The 19537-nt window shown below is 43.3% G+C and overlaps 3 protein-coding genes across 3 annotated transcripts in view; all 3 read left to right on the top strand.

Annotated features, from left to right (window-relative positions):
* Positions 1–19537, top strand: part of LOC127032146 (olfactory receptor 1009-like) — a 64457-nt gene that overhangs the window by 26825 nt on the left and 18095 nt on the right. The window lies entirely within an intron of this gene.
* Positions 7384–8322, top strand: LOC127032527 (olfactory receptor 5V1-like). Its single transcript, XM_050919832.1, has one exon. It carries the CDS (start codon positions 7384–7386, stop codon positions 8320–8322), a length of 939 nt encoding a protein of 312 aa, XP_050775789.1.
* Positions 16925–18708, top strand: LOC127032596 (uncharacterized protein DDB_G0283697-like). The gene is made up of 2 exons (XM_050919882.1): positions 16925–17114; positions 18108–18708. The coding sequence occupies exons 1-2, from the start codon at positions 16928–16930 to the stop codon at positions 18641–18643; spliced, it is 723 nt and encodes a 240-aa protein (XP_050775839.1). The 5' UTR covers positions 16925–16927; the 3' UTR covers positions 18644–18708.

Here is a 19537-nt window from a genome sequence, read left to right as displayed (position 1 = left end):
ATGCATTTCTTTTACTCTATAGACATGATACTGCATGCACTGGAGTGTTCAGACTAAATGGACAGATCCCCATAACCTTTCTGCATATAGATATCCAGCTGAGGAGAGCAGGACTTTCACTTTTAGACCACCTGCAGGCTTGAGCCCAAACAACATTGTGTATGACCCAGTCCTGCAGACAGATTCATAGTGATGGCAGTGGTCCATACTCTCACTTAATTTGTTCTAGCTGTTCACTGGAGTAAGCCTTCTGCAAGACTGGGCACTATGTGACTATTTATATGAACATTTGAGATTTCACAAAGCCTATTTAATTGTAGAGTGAGATCTACAAGTCGGTAGTTAGGCCTGCACTGTGGTAGGGCTATGAATGTTGGGTACTGAGCAAGAGACAGGGGCAGATCTTAAATATAGTGCTTAATTACCAGCTTAGATCTGATATGCTGCCACCAAACAGTAATTTTCCAGGGCCTGATACCCTCTGGTCCCCTCAAAACCTTCCCTGGGGACCCCAAGACCCAGATTCCCTGAGTCTCACAACAAAGGGGAATAAACCATTCCCTTCCCCCTCTCTTCTTCCTCCCAGCCCCTTCCCACCCTGGGAACACTAGGAGATTGCCTGATTCAACTTCTTGAATCAGCACACTGAGAGGAGTGTTACCTTCCCCCTCACCCAGAGGCACTACAGATTCAAGCTGCGTGAATCTAACACAAAGAGAAAATTTATCCTTCCCTTCTTCCCACCAATTCCCTTGAACCTCAACTAGGAGAAAAAAATCACACAGGTCTTACAAGCAAAACTTTTAATAAAAAAAAAAGAAAAAAAGAAAAGGTTTATCTCTGCACTTTAGAAGGTAAACAGTTACAGGGTCTTTCAACTTATAAACAATAGAAAGAAACTTTCTCCAGCAGAAAAACAATTTAAGCTACTTCCAGCAAGTATACATATGTAAATGAAAAAAAAAAACAAATTAAAAGACTATGACCGCCTTTTCTTACTCACAATTCTGAATTAGATAAGAGACTGTAGCAGGGAGATTGGCAGAAACCTGGTTGCACCTCTAGTCCCATCCAGGACCCAGAGAGAACAAAGCCAAACCCAAAAACACACAAACAAAGGCTTTCCTCCACAAGACTTGAAAGTATCTTGTCTCCTGATTGGTCCTCTGGTCAGGTGTTTGCAGGTCACTGTTTGTTAACCCTTTGCAGGTATAAGAGACATTAACCCTTAACACTCTGTTTATGACAAGTGGAAACAAAACCATTAAGATGAGTGCTTGGAGTTATAGGTACTGACCATGTTTCGAATGAACAAAGTAGGAGAAGTGTGAAAGTGGTATCAGTTATAGAAAAGCTGAGGGAATCCAGGCTTAGAGGGTTTGGCCATGTGAAAAGAAGATCGCATAGCAGGGAGTTACATTGAGAGGAGGAGGGTAAGAGAAGTGTAGGTAGACACCGAATTAGGTGGATGGATGTCATGGTAAAGGATTTGATTTGCTGCAGAGTTTCCAAGGGATAGTGTTAAAGAAAAACTGGAATGGGTTAGAAGGACACAAACAGCCAATCCCATATAGATGGGAGTAAGGCTGGAATAAGGATTGAGTCCAGTAAGTGCAGTAAAAGGTTGAGATACTATATTTCAAGATTGTCACTGTGACAGATATGAAAGTGTCCTGTAACATCCTGCACAAACTTTAATGGACTAAATTAATCCTTATTGAATTAAGGAAATATCTTTGAAGTTGGTTGTATTAAAAATGCAAATATTTATGCACTATTACAGTATTTTATGGAGCTCATTTAGGAGGAAGTTCTGATTAGTGCAATCTCTAGGAGACATTTGGAACTTCAAAGGACATCTGAGGACAAGACATGTGCAGTGGATTTTCAAGGAAATTGTAGGGGAGGGAGGAAGAGAATGTGACTGACTCTTCTGGAATAGTCATTTTGAAGCTGCATTTTGAGTTGAGACCCATTGTCTGGCTGATTAAATTTTCAAGGTGTCTTCAAAGAGCCAAAGTGGACAAATGAGTCACTCACAGAGTCTGGAGTTGTTCTTGTTCTGAGCTGAGAATGTGATGTACTTGAAACAGCAGGAAAAAAACCTGGGTGGGGATGGAAGGAGAGTTTCAGCTAGATCCCAGACTGCAGTCTCTGAGGAGAGAAGTGAAGCTGCTCTGTTAGGAAATCTTTTGCTGGAAATAACAAATTGAAGGCTAGGAACAGGTCATCCTCAAAATACCCTCCCCAGCTGGGAGAGAGATGTGAGTTTCCTCTAAAGAAAGGTAACTGCTGGGGAGTGAGAAGCCTGAGAGTAGATGCTCTAGTTGGACCATAGAGGGGGAATACAGATGCAGTTGGTCTGAACTGTAACAGTCATTTTACAATGTGCCCCATGTAAGGAGCAAGCCACATTCAGCAGATCCTGAGAGTTGACATCCAGTTGCTGGTTCCCAGCCCCATGATCCCTTTCCTAGGGAAAACAATTTCCTCCCAGTGCAGGTTTACCTCCCTTGAGGTGCTGGCTGAATTCATGTCCACAAGCTATGGGGTATCTGCCTCATAGAGGATGTACTACACATTGCACAATGACCTGAAAAAAATTCTGTGTAGCTCAAAAGATTGCCTCTTTCACCAATAAAAGTGGTCCAATAAAAGATATTAGCTCACCTATCTTGTCACTCAGATAGATAGATTATATAGATGCTGATGGAAGGATAAATGCCACACAGACAGGAACAAAGATAAATAATGCTGATCGTGTACTGTGACATAACATATTTTACAATCCCAAATTATGTGTAGCAATCACGTGAGGAAATGCTCAGAAATGTAATTTTCTGATCTCTTGAAAAAGGCATAGACACATGTTGTTCATTACTCAGTCAAATGTTAGCAGTGAATGTTGGTCTTGAGTTATTTGTGAAGTCATCCTGATTTCTTTGAATGCTTTGACAAATAATTTGGATGGGAAATTTCTTTTGCCATGGGATTACTCATGACCTGCTAATGGTGCATATAGATGGCAACCACACTGACTGGGTGAATAGGTTTTTCTATCTGAGTACTTGTCTGACAAAGTGAGTTTCTATATCTGAAGAAGTCACACATCTGATGGATCTTGTGCCAATAATATTTCAGTACCTTCAAAAGCCTACGTTTGGGTGTCAGAATGTCTATGTGACAACTAAGAGACAAGTATTCAATATGATAGTGATGACAACTCTGTTATATGGAGCAGAAACATATTAATTAGAAACAGCTGAGAAGAGGAAAGGAAGAAGACTTGGAATGGACCACTCATGATGGAAACCCATTCTACATGCCACCATGGCTGCATTAGAGCCATGTGTTTCTGCTGATGATGATGTGCTGATGACTTTACAAAGCAAACCAGCTTCTGAGATGCTTAGGAAAGCCTGCCCAAAAATACCTTATAGACCAAATTATTAATGCTGAGGAGAGTTGTTAAGGCTGCTAAGTTGTTAAGGCTGCTCAGTGCTGCTGTTCTTGGAGCTCCGATGCCAGCTGCACGAGCAGGGAATGCAGCTTACTGATTCAGGAGACCTTGATATTATTCGTAAAGAAAAAGCACAGGCTTGTGAGATCTGTGTATTTTTGTACCATCCTCTCTGGTCAAGAATGGGCCCACCTGGTGCATTGCTATTCTGTCAAAGCCCGGCCTACTCACAGAGATTAAAGCATTTTCCTGAGAGATAAGAGACCTAACTTCAAATCTCTGCTCTACATCAGACAGAGAAGGAATTGCATGAGGATCTCCCATGACCCAGGTGAGTTCTCTAAAAACTAGGTTAAAAGCGACAAAGAATCCTGTGGCACCTTATGGACTAACAGATGTATTGGAGCATAAGATTTCATGGGTGAATATTCACTTCATCAGACACCTGAGGGGCGGCACTAAGGTTCCCTGTGCTGCTTTGTGACTTTACTTGTTTTTTTTGTTTGTTTGTTTTGCCCTGGATGAAACACTTTGGCTTGTTTTTTTCCAATTCTCAAAAAATATTGGGCCAAGCAAACTGCATTTTTCAGTGAATAAACTACTTGTCTGAAAAAAATTACCACCTGTATTCAGAAAAGCTCCTCCTTGGTCTCATTTCCTGTTCTTTCCTGCCATCTTATACAGTCTATTGGCTCCTTTCCCATTCCTTAACCTGTGTATCCAGCCACTGGTGATTTTTTAAGAATAGCTGGCCATTCCACATTCTATCTCCTCGGCTGCACCTGTGGTAATTGTACATTAAGACTTGGACCTTCAAAGGAGTCTAAGGGAGAGGAAATGTGCTGCTGTTTGCGCATTTATCTCCTTCAGCTGCTTTGAGAATCTCAACCTAAGCACATGCCTTTTTAATTGACTGTCACTGAGATTGGGTACCTAAATCACTTGGATGCATATGATAACCCAAACCTCAATGCTCTCATTTTTAGGTACCGTAGACCATTGCTTAAGGTCTGACCCAGCACAACGTTACTGATAGCTTGTTACAGAGAGTGAACTTCAGAGTTTGTCCCAGGGGGAACAAGACAGCATTTAAACAACTCTCAAGAATCAGCTCCTAGTCTTGTAGTCAGCTAAGGAAAAGCTCTTTTCTTCACTCCCACTGATAACCCTAAACACCTTGTGGAGTATCACTGCTCTGGTAAAGAATATTGGGTCTCCTTGGATGCTGTATTCCAGAGACAGACAAACAGACTAGATAGACAAATCAATAAGGAGGTAGATAAACTAAGCAAAGAGAAAATCACAGGTCAGAATGATCTCACCATATTTATGATCTGTGCTTAAAAGACAGGTGAGTTGATTCACATTTTTAATCCTTTTTAATTTTTGTATCTTTTTCATTCAAAGGACTAGATTCTGCCCCTCTTATCTAGGGGTAAGTCTCTGCAGAGTCCCATTGACTTCTGCCTGGCTGCAGCAGTCTCCTCATACAGACTCAGTTACAGCACAGGGACCATGGCTGGTGAAACTGATTTACTTCAATCACCCAGCTCTTGCTTTCTCTCTCTTTCTTAAGGCAGCTCTGAAATAGCTGAAAGCAGGTAAGTGTGTGTGTGTGTGTGTGTGTGTGTGTGTGTGTGTGTGTGTGTGTGTGTGTGTGTGTGTGTGTGTGTGTGTGTGTGTGTGTGTGTGAGAGAGAGGGGGAGGTCAGGGGAAGGGCACTCTCCGGAAAATGCTCTTGGAATTGAATTTGCCTGTGCACAGAATCTGCCTGTGTTGACATTCAGGTTCTAGTACAAGGTCCATCTTTTGCTTAGGCATTTGTCTTATGAGCTGATAATAGAGGAAAGGTTCAGTTCTCTCTAGGGTCATATGGGGACAAACTTAATTTTGACATTGGACAGAACATTGATTTCATTGCCTTTTCCATTAATAACTGATGTCAAAATAGCGATTCACTTCCAGGAGGGCAGGATAACTTCTCTGCTGTCTCTACAGCCTCATATTCAGACGTGCAGAAAGCTGAGTCAAAAATCCTTCAGGGTTTAAGTGACTTCAGGAGCAAATATCCCCATCATTTTCTATCAGGCTCCTCTTTTCAAATTATGTCACTATGTCATGATAATGTTTTCTGGTCACATTCTTTTTTTCTTGATACTGACTCACATGACCTTATCATAAACAAACTAGAGAAATACAACCTAGAGGGAGCTAGTATAAGATGGGTGCATAGCTGGTTGGAAGACAGTTCCCAGAGTTTAGTTATCAGTGTTTCACAGTCATGTTGGAAGGGTGTAACAAGTGGGGTCCTGAAGGGATCGGTCCTGGGTAGAGTTCTGTTCAATATCTTCCTCAATAATTTAGATAATGGCATAGAGAAAACACATAGTGTCTGCAGATGATACCAAGCTCGGAGGGGTTGGAAGTGCATTGGAGGATAGCATTATAATTGAAAATTATCTGGACAAACTGGAGAGATGGTCTGAAGTAAACAGAATGAAATTCAGTAAGGGCAAATGCAAAGTACTAAATTTAGGAAGGAACAATCAGTTGCACACATACAAAAAGGGAAATTGCTGCCTAGGAAGAAGAACTGTGGAAAGAGATCTGGGGGTCATAGGGAACCATAAGCTTAATATGAGTTAACACTGTAACACTGTAGCAAAAAAAAAGAAAGCATAATTCTGGGATGTGTTTGGATGAGTGTTGTAAGGAAGACATGAGAAGTAATTCTTCCGCTCTATTCCACACTGACGAGGTCTCAACTGGAGTATTGTGTCCAGTTATGGGCACCACATTTCAGGAAAGATGTGGACAAATTGGAGAAAGTCCAGAGAGGAACAACAAAAATGATTAAGGTCTAGAAAATATGACCTATGAGGGAAGATTGAAAAAAATGAGTTTGTTTTGTCTGGAGAAGAGATGAGTGAAAGGGGACATGATAACAGTTTTGAAGTACATAAAAGGTTGTTACAAGGAGGAGGGAGAAAAATTGTTCTTCTTAACCTCTGAGGATAGGACAACAGGCAATGGGCTTAAATTGCAGCCAGGGTGGTTTAGGTTGGACATTAGGAAAAACTTCCTAACTGTCAGAATGGTTCAGCACTGGAATAAATTGCCTGGGAAAGTTGTGGAAGCTCCATTTTTGGAGATTATTAAAACACCTGCCAGGTGCCATGAATGCAGCGGACTGGAGTAGATGACCTCTTGAGGTTTCTTTCAGTTCTATGATTCTTCTTTTTGAAAAATCCTAATGGTTATAATAGGTAAGAATCCAATTATATACTGCAGATATTAAATAGCGTGTCCAACAAAATAGTCTAGAACAACTGACAGACTCTAATGGAGAGGGAGATTATTTATATAGATTTGGCCAGATGTCCAACTATTGTCAATTGGCCATACTTTCATTGCATCCAGTCTGCCAGATCCCATGTTGCTGTAATGCAGCTGTAGCTCTATTGAAGTCATAAGACCAGATTGCAGAGAGAGAAGAAATTCCTCTATAGCCTGGTGGCTTGAACACTCACCCCACATGCAGAAGACCAAGAATCCAGTAACCCTGCACTGCCTCTTTTATGATGTATCCACAGAGGTACAGCTTCAAGAGGAGAGACTGATGGAGCCCCACATCAGACTGACCCTTAGTCAGAGTTGAGCAGGGTATTTGTGAATACCTGTAGGACCTGATTCTGGGACTTAGAATTGTAAAGTGGCAGTTAGGTGCCCAAGTCATTTTGTGTATCCAGATTAATTTGTTTATTTAAAACACACAAATACTATCTGGTGTCATCCTCTGTCCCTCTCTCAATTTAGCCTACACATTTTACAGCACGGAATAGGACTCTCTTTACATTCATCCCCCATAATAAGTGTTAATCTCATTTTTTTCTGGTCTTCCAGGTCACAGATTTCCTGAATGCATGACAATGAAAAATCAAACCACAGTGACCGAATTTATCCTCCTGGGACTTTCCAGTGACCCACAGATGCAGATTTTCCTTTTCTCAGTGTTTTTAGTTATTTACCTAATCACTCTGGGTGGAAACATAGTGATCATGGTGGTGATAAGAGCTGATTCTCACCTTCACACCCCTATGTACTTCTTCCTCTTCCATTTATCCTTTGTTGATATCTGCTATTCCTCAGTCACGGTGCCTAAAATGCTGATGAACTTCCTAGCGGAACACAAACCTTTTTCTGTCAATGGCTGCATTGCCCAGATGTTCCTTTTTAGCCTCTCGGCTGGTACTGAAACTTTCATTCTCTCAGCCCTGGCTTATGACCGCTATGCTGCAATCTGTGATCCATTACATTATGTGCAGACAATGAGCAAAGGGATCTGTGTTCAGCTGGTGAGTGGTGCATGGACCATGGGCTTCTTCTATGCCCTTCTTAACACAGTTGTTGCCCTCAAGTTGCATTTCTGTGGGCCCAATCAAATCAACCATTTCAGCTGTGAGCTCCCTCCTTTGTTACAGCTGTCCTGCACTGAGACCTTTACCAATCAAGCGGTGCTTCTTACTTCTGCTTTGGTATTTGGGTTGAGCTCCTTCCTCCTCACCCTAGTCTCCTACATTCACATCATCTCCACCATCCTGAGGATACGCTCTGCTGAGGGCAGGCATAAAGCCTTCTCCACCTGCAGCTCCCACCTAATTGTGGTTGGCTTGTTGTACATGACAGGTTTTCTCCAGTACACAAAACCCAGCTCAGTCTCCTCTGCAGTGCTGGATGAAATATTCTCCATCCAGTACAACATCTTGACCCCCATGTTAAACCCCATCATCTACAGCCTGAAAAACAAGGAGATGAAAACAGCTCTAAGGAATATATTGGGAAAATTCAGGTTTCTCAATTAGTGTTGATTCTCTCTCTTTTTTTTTAAGTCAGAGAACAGAGATTTGTGAGTAATTAGTGTATGCGACATTCTCAGCTCAGATAACTGAATGACACTTTGAGCCAAATCTTCCACTGGTCTAAATCAGTGCAGATCCATTGAAGTCAATTGGCCAGTTCTCCAGAGTGTGTAAATCAGCATAGCTCCATTGGAACCAAAGAGTGCTGGAGTTAGAGTCACAAAGGGTCTTGAACAGGAGAAACTGAGAGATATCCCATAACACAGTGGCCAGGGCATGTACATGGGAGAGGACAGATCTCTGTTTCAATCGTTTCTCCTCTTCAGACACTTGAAGCGGGGGGTCTCCTACAGCTGAGATGACTACCACTGGGATAAAAGTTATGCCAGAGCTCTTATTCCTAATTCTGTCTCCTTGTTCGCACAAAATCAAATGGATATAACTGGCCATGAACAAATTCAGGTGGAAATTAGAGAAAGGTTTCTCACCCTCAGAAGGGAGAAGTTCTGGAACAACTTTCTAATAGGAGCTGTAGGGATGCACAGCTTAATTAGTTTTAAGAAAGTGTTGGATAAATTTATGACACTGTGATGGTGTGGGGCAGGGCTCAGCAACCCTGGGTCTCACTTCTGGTTTATGTCTTATGTTCCTAAAGGACATGCTTCAGGGTTTCAGCCGGACACCACCGTTCATGAATGAATCTTGCGTCTTCCCACTAATAGATTCTGGGAGGGTTCTTTTGTCTGTTTCCTCTGAAGAATCAGGGATGGCCACAGTTGGAGATAGGATCTTGGATGGGATGGGCCAGAGTTCTAAGGTGGTACTATGTTTTCTCTCTCTCAGATGTTTGCCTACACTGTTCTTGCTCACATAGTCAGGGACTAACTGATTGAAAATTAGCTAAGGACACTGTTGGTATCACCAAGTATAACTCTAGGTAACTCGGGAGGGTGGTAGATCACAAGTGTCAATGAAGCCCTCCTGTTGTAGGCCTCAGTGAACCATTGTTCCTCCAGGTTCAACTCTTTGTGTAACCTAGTGTAACCTAATGTACTAATAGCTGCAAAAATGTAGTGTTAGCAGTTAGTTTTTGGTTGTAACAGTCAGTTCTCTGCTGTAATACATTGAAGCTAGGCTGAAGCAAGTTTCAAGGCCGCTTTTAGATACAGCATACATGTCTCTGCAGCAGAAAGGGGGAAAGGGAGGGGGAAGACAAAGAAGTGTGTGAGAAGAGAATGCTGCAGCTGGACAGAAGAGGGAAGGGAAACGGGGGATTGCGAGTCAGCGAGAAAAGTTCTCATGGATATAAAGGAACAGACTGCTTGTTTTAGGTGTGCTTGATTTGAGGCATCAGTCTCCCTGCACCGCTTTGAGATCTCAAATAAACTTGGTTTGCTTCTCCATCCTGGTGTGTTTATTGGCGTGGCAAACCGGGCGACAGACCCCCCCTGTTGCTTGGCCTCAGGCAGTTATCTGCCGGCAACAACACAAAAATTAACTGCACTTTTTTTTTAAGTACATCAGAAGCAGGAAGCCAGACAAACAATCAGTGGGGCCACTGGATAATCAAGATGCTAAAGGAGCTGTCGTAACATATTCCCAGATTTGGCCCTTAGCGTCCAAAATATGGGTGTTAGCATGAAAACCTCCAAGCTTAGTTACCAGCTTGGACCTGGTAAAGCTGCCGCCATCCAAAAAATTAGAGTGTTTTGGGGCACTCTGGTCCCCCCAGCAACCTTCCCTGGGGACCCCAAGACCCAAATTCCTTGAGTCTCACAACAAAGGGGAATAAACCATTTCCCTTCCCTTCTCCCTTCCAGGTGTTCCCTCCCTGGGTTCCTGGAGAGATACACAGAAGCAAGCTCAGTGAATCTAAACAGAGGGATTCCACCCTCCCTATTTCCAGTCCTGGAAAACACAAGTACTGATATAGCTAATCTCTCTTCCACCCCTCCCCCTTCACCCAGAGGGAATGCAAAGTCAGGCTAGTAAATCTAACACACGCAGATTTCCCCCTGACTTCTTCCTCCCACCAATTCCCTGGTGAGCTACAGACTCAATTCCCTGGAGTTCCCCACTAAAGAAAAACTCCAACAGGTCTTAAAAAGAAAGCTTTATAAGAAGAAAGAAAAATACATGAAAATGGTCTCTCTGTATTAAGGTAACAAATACAGGGTCAATTGCTTAAAAGAAAAAAAAATGAATAAGCAGCCTTATTCAAAAGAACACAATTTAACACATTCCAGCAACTACACACATGTAAATACAAAATAAAAACCATCTAAATCACTATCTTATCTTTTGTACTTACAACTGGGAAAGAGAAGATTAGAAAAGCAGGAGGCAGAAAAATCCTCTCATAACCGAGAGAGTACAGGCAGAAGACCAAGAACAAAGGACTCACTCACAAACTTCCCTCCACCCAGATTTGAAAAAGTCTTGTTTCCTGATTGGTCCTCTGGTCAGGTGTTTCAGGTTACTCCTTTCCAGGTAAAAGAACATTAACCCTTACCTATCTGTTTATGACAGGAGCACTCAAGAAAGACATTGCTGTGGTGAAGAAGCTAAATGAAGTCTTTGAAATAATCTTCACTGCAGAGGATGGGAGGGAGATCCCTTCATTTTAGGTGATAAATTAAAGGAACTGTCCCATACTGAGTTGTCAGCAGAGAAGGTTTTGGAACAATTTGATAAATTACACAGTAATTAGTCATGAGGACCAGATGGCATTCATCCAAGAGTCCTGAAAATACTCAGATATGAAATTGCAGAACTCCTTCTTTTCCTTACAGTCACAAAATCTATCATTTCACAAGCACTTTCTCTCAAAATTGCCTTCCACCTTCAGATTTGCAACCCCTTCTTCCCTGTTGTTTAGAGTCAAGTGTAAAATGGCCACACAGCCACACCTTTCATCCCCACTCTGACCCCCCGCCCCACAGCTAAGCCCCTTACTCCCACTCTGGCCCAACCTGCCTAGCTAGGTTTTGTAGTCCTGAGGTCCCAAATGGGGCCATTGCAGAGTAATAGGTCACATCCATAGACTCTTATTGTATACATGTGTGGGGGTTTTGTTTGGTTTTGTGTTTTCAGAAAACCTAACAAGCCATTTGCACTGAAAACACTCAGTTCAGCCTACATAAGCAATGAAGGTTTACCCTGGTTGTTAGATCAAGTTTGGGATTTTAAAGGATTGTAAGGGAGGTGCCCAAATCCTATTAATTCTCCCAATGACTTTAACACCATAAACCAGACCAAGACTCTTATTTCTATTTTTTTGAAGGTAAGATATCCATGAGTTCAGAACTCAGGTCTGCAGAGGTATTAGGCACTTAACCACTCCAAAATGCTACACAGCAGCAGAAGTAACCAGCCTGCACTCCATATCCCATGACCTGCCATGGAGACATACCATGGGAAATTACACATTAAGGGTTTGATAGGCAGCAGCCCCATGGCTCCTTGCCCTATATAAACCCAATGGGTGCTCTGGGAAGTGTCCAGGCAACAGCATGGATCTTCTGTAGTTGTTCTGACTGTTCTGGCTCTATGTTCTTGAACTCCTGGCTTGACTGTGGCTTGTTTTGGACTTTGCCTTCTGACTCAGATCCTGAAATGTGACTTGGACTCTGATACTCGGTATTGACCCTGGCTTGGAACTGACTATGAACTCCTTGGCTACTTGGAGACTCAGGTTTGCCCCTTGGCTCTGATTGCCCTTTTTGAGTTCCTGATATTGATAGTCTTCCAAATAGCCCATGGAACTTGGGAGTGGTGTAGCTCAAAGGGCTAGCTTGCCTTTAGTATATTCAGTGCCTTACCTTCCTTATATTTAGCTATTTTCTTTATATTCAGCTGTAATGCAAGAAATCTACAGGCCTGTATCCTGTAAGATATTAGCTGAAGCATTAGTTAGCAGAAGTGTGGTCAAGCAGGCTGTAACCCTTGGCACAGAGTAACCATTGGCTTTAGATTTTGGGAACGAAGAAGAGCTTGCCCATTGGCAGGAGTTAGAAAGGTCCAGTAAGTGTTACCACAAGGAACACAGAAGTAAACTGCAAATCTGCTTAAGCAAGGGGTGATGGGTTTGGTCATGAGCTGAAATGGTTGTTACATGTATTAATATACTAACCTATAGAAGAAAGACATCTCAATATTAGTAGGATGAGGAAATACAAATTAAGGGAGGGGGGGCCCTACTGAATATGCATTAGATATAGTGATGTCAGTGTAACACAGTGGTTCTCAAACTTTTGTATTGGTAATCCCTTTCACATAGCAAGCCTCTGAGTGTGACCCCTGCCCCTTTATAAATTAAAACACAATTTTTAAAAAAAATATTTAACACTATTATAAATCCTGGAGGTGGAGTGGCATTTGAGGGTAGAGGCTGTCAGCTTGTGACATATGTAATAACCACATGAGAGCCTGGGAGTTGGGGGGGGTCATGACCCTCAGTTTCAGAACATCTGGCATAACATATTATAGAAGTTGCATCCCAGTCTGTGGATGGTAGGAGGGAGAGATCCATCCCTTGGGAGGAGCCAGAATGATGGCCACTGCTGATGAGAATGAAGATAATGGCTAATATTTCAGGTTGTTTGCAAGGGATGGTGTGAGAATATGGATGTGCAGATGTACATTCTGTAGTCTCTCTATCCGCCTTACTAAATTAGAGTGTTTGTGACTTTGCTAAATATAATAATGAACTATTTGTAAATATAGAAGAGTTGCTATAGTGTGACTGTTGCAACTGTGCACATCGGGGTTCCCAACCATATAGTAAATTTAATGATACTGGTTATAGGACAAGAAACTATCAACCCTCAAAGAGAGAACTAGGAATTCTCAAATGATCAATATAATTAATACACAACCTACAGAACAGGCTACACTGGACAGGTTGTGTAGAGTGATTTGGGTATATTCTAAGGGTCCAGTCAGAGTTTGTGCGATGAAGTGGGAATTTTCTGAAATAATGTAACGAATGACATTCAAGACAGTTATGTGACTAGGGATTGCTACCCAGTGGATGCAAAGGGTTAAAATTGTCTAGGCAATGTACTTTTTTAATACTCAAATCCTTAGGTTTGATCTCAACCTTTACTCAGACCTTACTCCCCATAAAAATCCCACCGACTGAGTGAAAATTGCATTTCAATGCATGTTGGGTGCTTAACTCCCTTAGGCTCCTTTGAAAATCCCAGCCTCCATTGCTTTACATACACAAATCATAATTGCACTCTTCTCAGGCAGACCTTAAGGTGAACAACAAAACAGGGAAGAACAAAGTCAAGTTTCCTGAGAGAGCACCATGGATATTTCTCCTTTATAACAAACTACAGCACTTTTCCTAATGAAATGGAAACTGCAGGTGTCATTTCTAGAAGTGCCTAAATGATTTAGAGCACGAGTCAATGGGCCTTGGTTGACCAAGTTACCTGAAAGAGGAGGTGGGGTCCCTTCTTCCAACCATTAGCCCAGTGTTCCTTACTGGTGTTCTGGAAGACCTGGGTTCATTCCCCATTCTACCTCCTGTAGAGCAGGGACTGAAACTTTGACCTCCCAGCTGAAGGAACAGCTACAATACCTTATAGCCCAGATATTAAGGAACTTTCCTCAGAGATGGGAGAACTCACTTCACAACTCTGCCTCCACCCCCCAGGTAGAGAGGGGAAGAGAACCATGATCCCCCACATGCAAGAATAGTGACCTAACCAATGGACTGAGATACAGGTGAGCTGGGTTCACTTCTGGACTGCACCAGTGACTTCTTATGAGGGAGAGATAGCTCAGTAGTTTGAGCACTGGTGTGCTAAATCCTTGATGGGACCATTTGGGGCAAAAATCTGTCTGGGGATTAGCCCTGCTTTGAGCAAGGGGTTAAATTAGATGACCTCCTGAGGTCCCTTCCAATCCTGATGTTCTATGAACTGGAAGGGACTTGGAGAGGTCATATAGTCTAGTCTCCTGCACTTATTACAGGCCTAAGTATTACCTAGACCATCCTTGACAGGTGTTTGTTCAACCTGCTCTTAAAAATCTCCAACGATGGGGATTCCACAACCTCCCTAGGCAATTTATTCCAGTGCTTAACCACTCTGACAGTTAGCAAGTTTTTCCTAAAGTCCAACCTAAACCGCCCTTGCTGCTGTTTAAGCCCATTGTGTCTAATCCTTTCCTCAGATGTTAAGAACAATTTTTCTCCCTCCTCCTCGTAACAACCTTTTATGTACTTGAAAACTGTGAACATGTCCCCTCTCAGTCTTCTCTTCTCCAGACTAAACAAACCCATTTTTTTTCAAATCTTCCCTCATAGGTCATGTTTTCTAGACCTTTAATCACTTTTGTTGCTCTTCTTTGGACTTCCTGTAATTTGTCCACATCTTTCCTGAAATGTGGTGCCCAGAATTGGACACAATACTCCAGCTGAGGTCTAATCAGCGTGGAGTAGAGCAGAAGAATTACTTCTCGTGTCTTGTTTACAACACTCCTATTAATACATTCCAGAATGGTGTGTACTTTTTTTGCAACAGTGTTACACTGACTCATATTTAGCTTGGGATCCACTATGACCCCCAGATCCCTTGCTGTAGTACTCCTTCCTAGGCAGTCCTTTCCCATTTTGTATGTGTGCAATTGATTGTTCCTTCCTAAGTGGAGTATTTTGCATTTGTCCTTATTGAATTTCATCCTATTTATTTCATACTATTTCTCCAGTTTGTCCAGATCATTTTGAATTATAATCCTATTCCCCAAAGCATTTGCAACCCCTCCCAGTGGTACAATCCACGAATTTAATAAGTGTACTCTCTATGTCATTATCTATATCCTTGATGAAGATATTGAACAGAACCCCATCCAGAACTGATCCCTGTGAGACCCCACTCAATATGTCCTTCCAGCATGATTGTGAACCACTGATAACTTACTCAGGGAATTATTTTCCAACCACTTATGCACCCACTTTATAGTAGCTCCATCTAGGTTATATTTCCCTAGTTTGTTTATGAGAGCCACGTGAGACAGTATCAAAATCATATGTAGTCTATTTACTCCTTTTTTCCCATTAGCGAAGTTTAAGGCTATTCCCATGTAGTCATATTATGGTAAATATATATTATGGTTTGATCTTCAAAGAAGTGTAGGGGAGATTAAATAATTTGCTATTAGGATGTCTAGCTCCTTTTGGCTGTTGCTGAGATTGGGTACCTAAATTCTGTGATAATTCAAGTCTCATTGCTCTCATTTTCAGGCATTACAGAGCATTGCTTGAGTGCCGACCCAGCCCAGTGCTACTGGGAGCTGTTACAGAGAGTGAACTTCGGGGATCTTGTCCCGAGAGGAACAAAACAGCATTTAAACCATTCTCAGGAAATCAGCTTTTAGTCTTGGAGGTAGTTCAGGAAAGGCTTTTTGCTCCACTCCCACAGATAACCCGACACACCTTGAGTAGTTTCAATGCTCCGGGTAACGGGTCCAAAAGTCACATCCATAGACCTATTAGGTGTCTTGAGACATTTTATTACTGATGCAGCTAGATAGACTAGATAGCCAAATCAATAAGTAGGTAAGTAGACTAAAAACAGAGAAAATCACAGGTCAGAATGATCTCACCATATCTATGATACACTTCTAAAAGACAAGTGAGTTGATTCATATTCTTATTCACTTGAATCTTTCAATTTCAAAGGACTAGATTCTGCTCCACTTATCTAGGGGTGGGTCTCTCTGCAGAGTCCCATTAACTTCTGCCTGGATGCAACCCTCTGCTCACACTGTCAGTTACAGCACAGGAGCCGTGGCTGGCAACCCAGCTACTATATGAATCACCCAGCTCTCTCGCTCTCTGGCCTGGTCTACACTACGCGTTTAAACCAATTTTAGCAGCGTTAAACCGATTTAACGCTGTACCCGTCCACACTACGAGGCCGTTTATATCGATATAAAGGGCTCTTTAAATCGGTTTCTGTACTCCTCCCCAAAGAGAGGAGTAGCGCTAAAATTGGTATTACCATATCGGATTAGGGTTAGTGTGGCTGCAAATCGATGGTATTGGCCTCCGGCGGTATCCTACAGTGCACCACTGTGACCGCTCTGGACAGCAATCTGAACTCGGATGCACTGGCCAGGTAGACAGGAAAAGACCCGCAAATTTTTGAATTTCATTTCCTGTTTGGCCAGCGTGGAGCTCTGATCAGCACAGGTGACCACGCAGAGCTCATCAGCACAGGTAGCAATGCAGTCTCCTGAGAATCGAAAAAGAGCTCCAGCATGGACCACACGGGAAGTACTGGATCTGATCGCTATATGGGGAGAGGATTCAGTGCTAACAGAACTCCGTTCCAAAAGACGAAATGAAAAAATATTTGAAAAAATTTCCAAGGCTATGATGGCCAAAGGCCACACCAGGGACTCAGTGCAGTGCAGAGTGAAAGTTAAGGAGCTCAGACAAGCCTACCAGAAAACCAAAGCAGCAAACGGAAGGTCCAGGGCAGGGCCGAAAACATGCTGCTTCTACGCTGAACTGCATGCAATTCTAGGGGGCTGCGCCACCACTACCCCACCCCTGTCCGTGGTTTCCGAGGTGGGGGTTGTAATCTCAACCATGACTGAGGATTCTGCTGAGGGGGAAGATGAGGAGGAGGATGAGGAAGAGGAGTACGACCTTGCAGTGAGCACACAGCACTCCGTTAGGCCCAACAGCCAGGAGCTTTTTGTGACTCAGACAGAGTTACCCTCCCAGCCCTCCCAAGCCACTAGCCCAGACAGTGAAGCCATGGAAGTGACCTCTGGTGAGTGTACCTTTGTAAATATAAAACATGGTTTAAAAGCAAGCTTTTTTTTTAATGATTGATTTGCCATGAGGGCTTGGGATGCATTCACGGCCAGTAAAGTTACTGGAAAAGTTTGTTAACATGTCTGGCGATGGAGCAGAAATCCTCCAGGGACATCTCCATGAAGCGCTCCTGGAGGTACTCCAAAAGCCTTTGCAGAAGGTTTCTGGGCAAGGCAGCCTTGTTCCGTCCACCATGGAAGGACACTTTACCACGCCATGCATGTAGTAAGTAATCGGGTATCATTGCATGACAAAGCATAGCTGCGTATGGTCCCGGTGATTGCTGGCATTCAAGAAACATCCGTTCTTTATCTCGCTCTATTATCCTCAGCAGAGTGATATCGTTCATGGTAACCTGGTTGAAAGTCAGGAATTTAATTAAGGGGACAGAAATGGATATTTTCCTACTGGGCTGTTGCTTAAAAGAAATGCTTCCTTTCACGTAGCCAAGCGGGGAGAGGGGAGGAAGGATAGCGCTAAGCTTTTTTGCGTTTGGCTAGCAGGAATAGTCCCAGCTACCAGCCACGTGGTGCGGGGGGGAAGGGTGGTGATTAGCAGTGATCTTCCATGACACCAGCCAAGCGGTGGGGAGAGGGGTAAAGCAATCATCCTAGAGAATTGGATGGGGTGGGGGTTGGTTTCTGCTGCTGCATGTTAACAGGAAGAAGCATCAGAGGGCACTGTGTATATGAAGGCTGGAGAAGCCGAAAGACAATGTCTTACCATGTCCGCATGCAAGCTGAATTGTGATGCCCGGACCTGCGTCTGTGAGATCTTTAACACCAGAGCCGTAGGCACTCAATATTAAGATGCAAAATGCGACCTTGTAGTGAAATCACATGTGCTATGTAAGGTGAATAGTGTTGTTCACTGTGAAAGAGTTTAACCATTGTTCTGTGAAATGTATCTTTTTAAATACGTCTCTCCCTTTTTTCCCTCCCTCATGCAGCTGCACATTTTTCAAGCCTCCCTACTCCATCCCGAAGGCTTTCTCAGATAAGGCGGAGGAAAAAGAAGAAGCGAGACGAAATGTTCTCGGAAATCATGGAAGTAACCCGCAATGAAAGCGCTCATCTGAATGACTGGAAGGACGTGGTAGCAAAATACAGGAAAGATGACAGTGAACATGAGAACAGGAGGGACCAACGTGAGGATAGGAGGGATGAACATGAGGATAGGAGAGATGCTCGAGATGAGAGGTGGCGGCAGGAAGATCAGAGGTGTAGACAGGAAGATCAGCGGTGGCGGGATGCAACGCTGGAGCTGCTGCGTGATCAAACTGATATCCTCCAACGTCTGGTGGATCTTCAGGAAGAGCAGCGGGGTCACAGAGTGCAGCTGCAGCCCCTGTGTAACCACCCTCACCACTCACCATGTTCCATATCTTCCTCAACCAGACGCGTAAGAACGCATGGGGGAAGGTTTTGTGCACCCGCCCACTCCACCCCAGTGGACAGTCCAACCAAAAGGCTGTCATTACATTGAAATGTATTTAATGGCCTTTTCCTTCCCTCCTATGCTCCTCCCAAACCACACCTGGGATACCTTGTCAGTTCTCTGCCTGTTTTTATAATTACTTTTTAATAATGAATACATGATTTTTAAACGATAGTGACTTTATTTTCTTAAGCAAGCTGTAATCGAAGGGGGAGGGTGGGTTGCTTACAGGGAATGACTTTTAATAAAGAATACATGATTTTTAAACGATAGTGACTTTATTTCCTTAAGCAAGCTGTAATCGAAGGGGAGGGTGGGTTGCTTACAGGGAAGGAGTCAATAAAGGGGGGGCGTTCATGAAGGGGAAACAAACACAGCAGTCACACCGTACCCTAGCCCCTGATGAAACTCGTTTTCAAAGCTTCTCTGATGCGCACCGCTTCCTGGTGTGCTCTTCTAATCGCCCTGGTGTCTGGCTGCGCATAATCAGCGGCCAGGTGATTTGCCTCAGCCTCCCACCCTGCCATGAAGGTCACCCCCTTATTCTCATAGAGATTGTGGAGCACACAGCAAGCAGCAATAACAAAGGAGACATTGGTTTGGCTGAGGTTTGAGCAAGTCAGTAATGTGCACCGGCGTGCCTTTAAAAGGCCAAATGCACATTCTACCACCATCCTGCACTTGCTCAGCCTATAGTTGAACAGCTCCTGACCACTGTCCAGGCTGCCTGTGTATGACTTCATGAACCATGGCATCAAGGGGTAGGCTGGGTCCCCCAGGATAACTATAGGCATTTCAACATCCCCAACTGTTATTTTCTGGTCTGGGAAGTAATTCCCTTGCTGCAGCAGTTTAAACAGAGCAGTGCTTCTGAAGACACGAGCATCATGAACCCTTCCTGGCCATCCCACGTGGATGTTGGTGAAACGTCCCTTGTGATCC

Source organism: Gopherus flavomarginatus, chromosome 12 (genome assembly GCF_025201925.1).
Source record: "Gopherus flavomarginatus isolate rGopFla2 chromosome 12, rGopFla2.mat.asm, whole genome shotgun sequence".
Lineage (NCBI taxonomy): Eukaryota > Metazoa > Chordata > Testudines > Testudinidae > Gopherus > Gopherus flavomarginatus.
The sequence above is the reverse complement of the archived record's forward strand: the minus strand, read 5'-3'. Positions and strand labels throughout refer to the sequence as shown.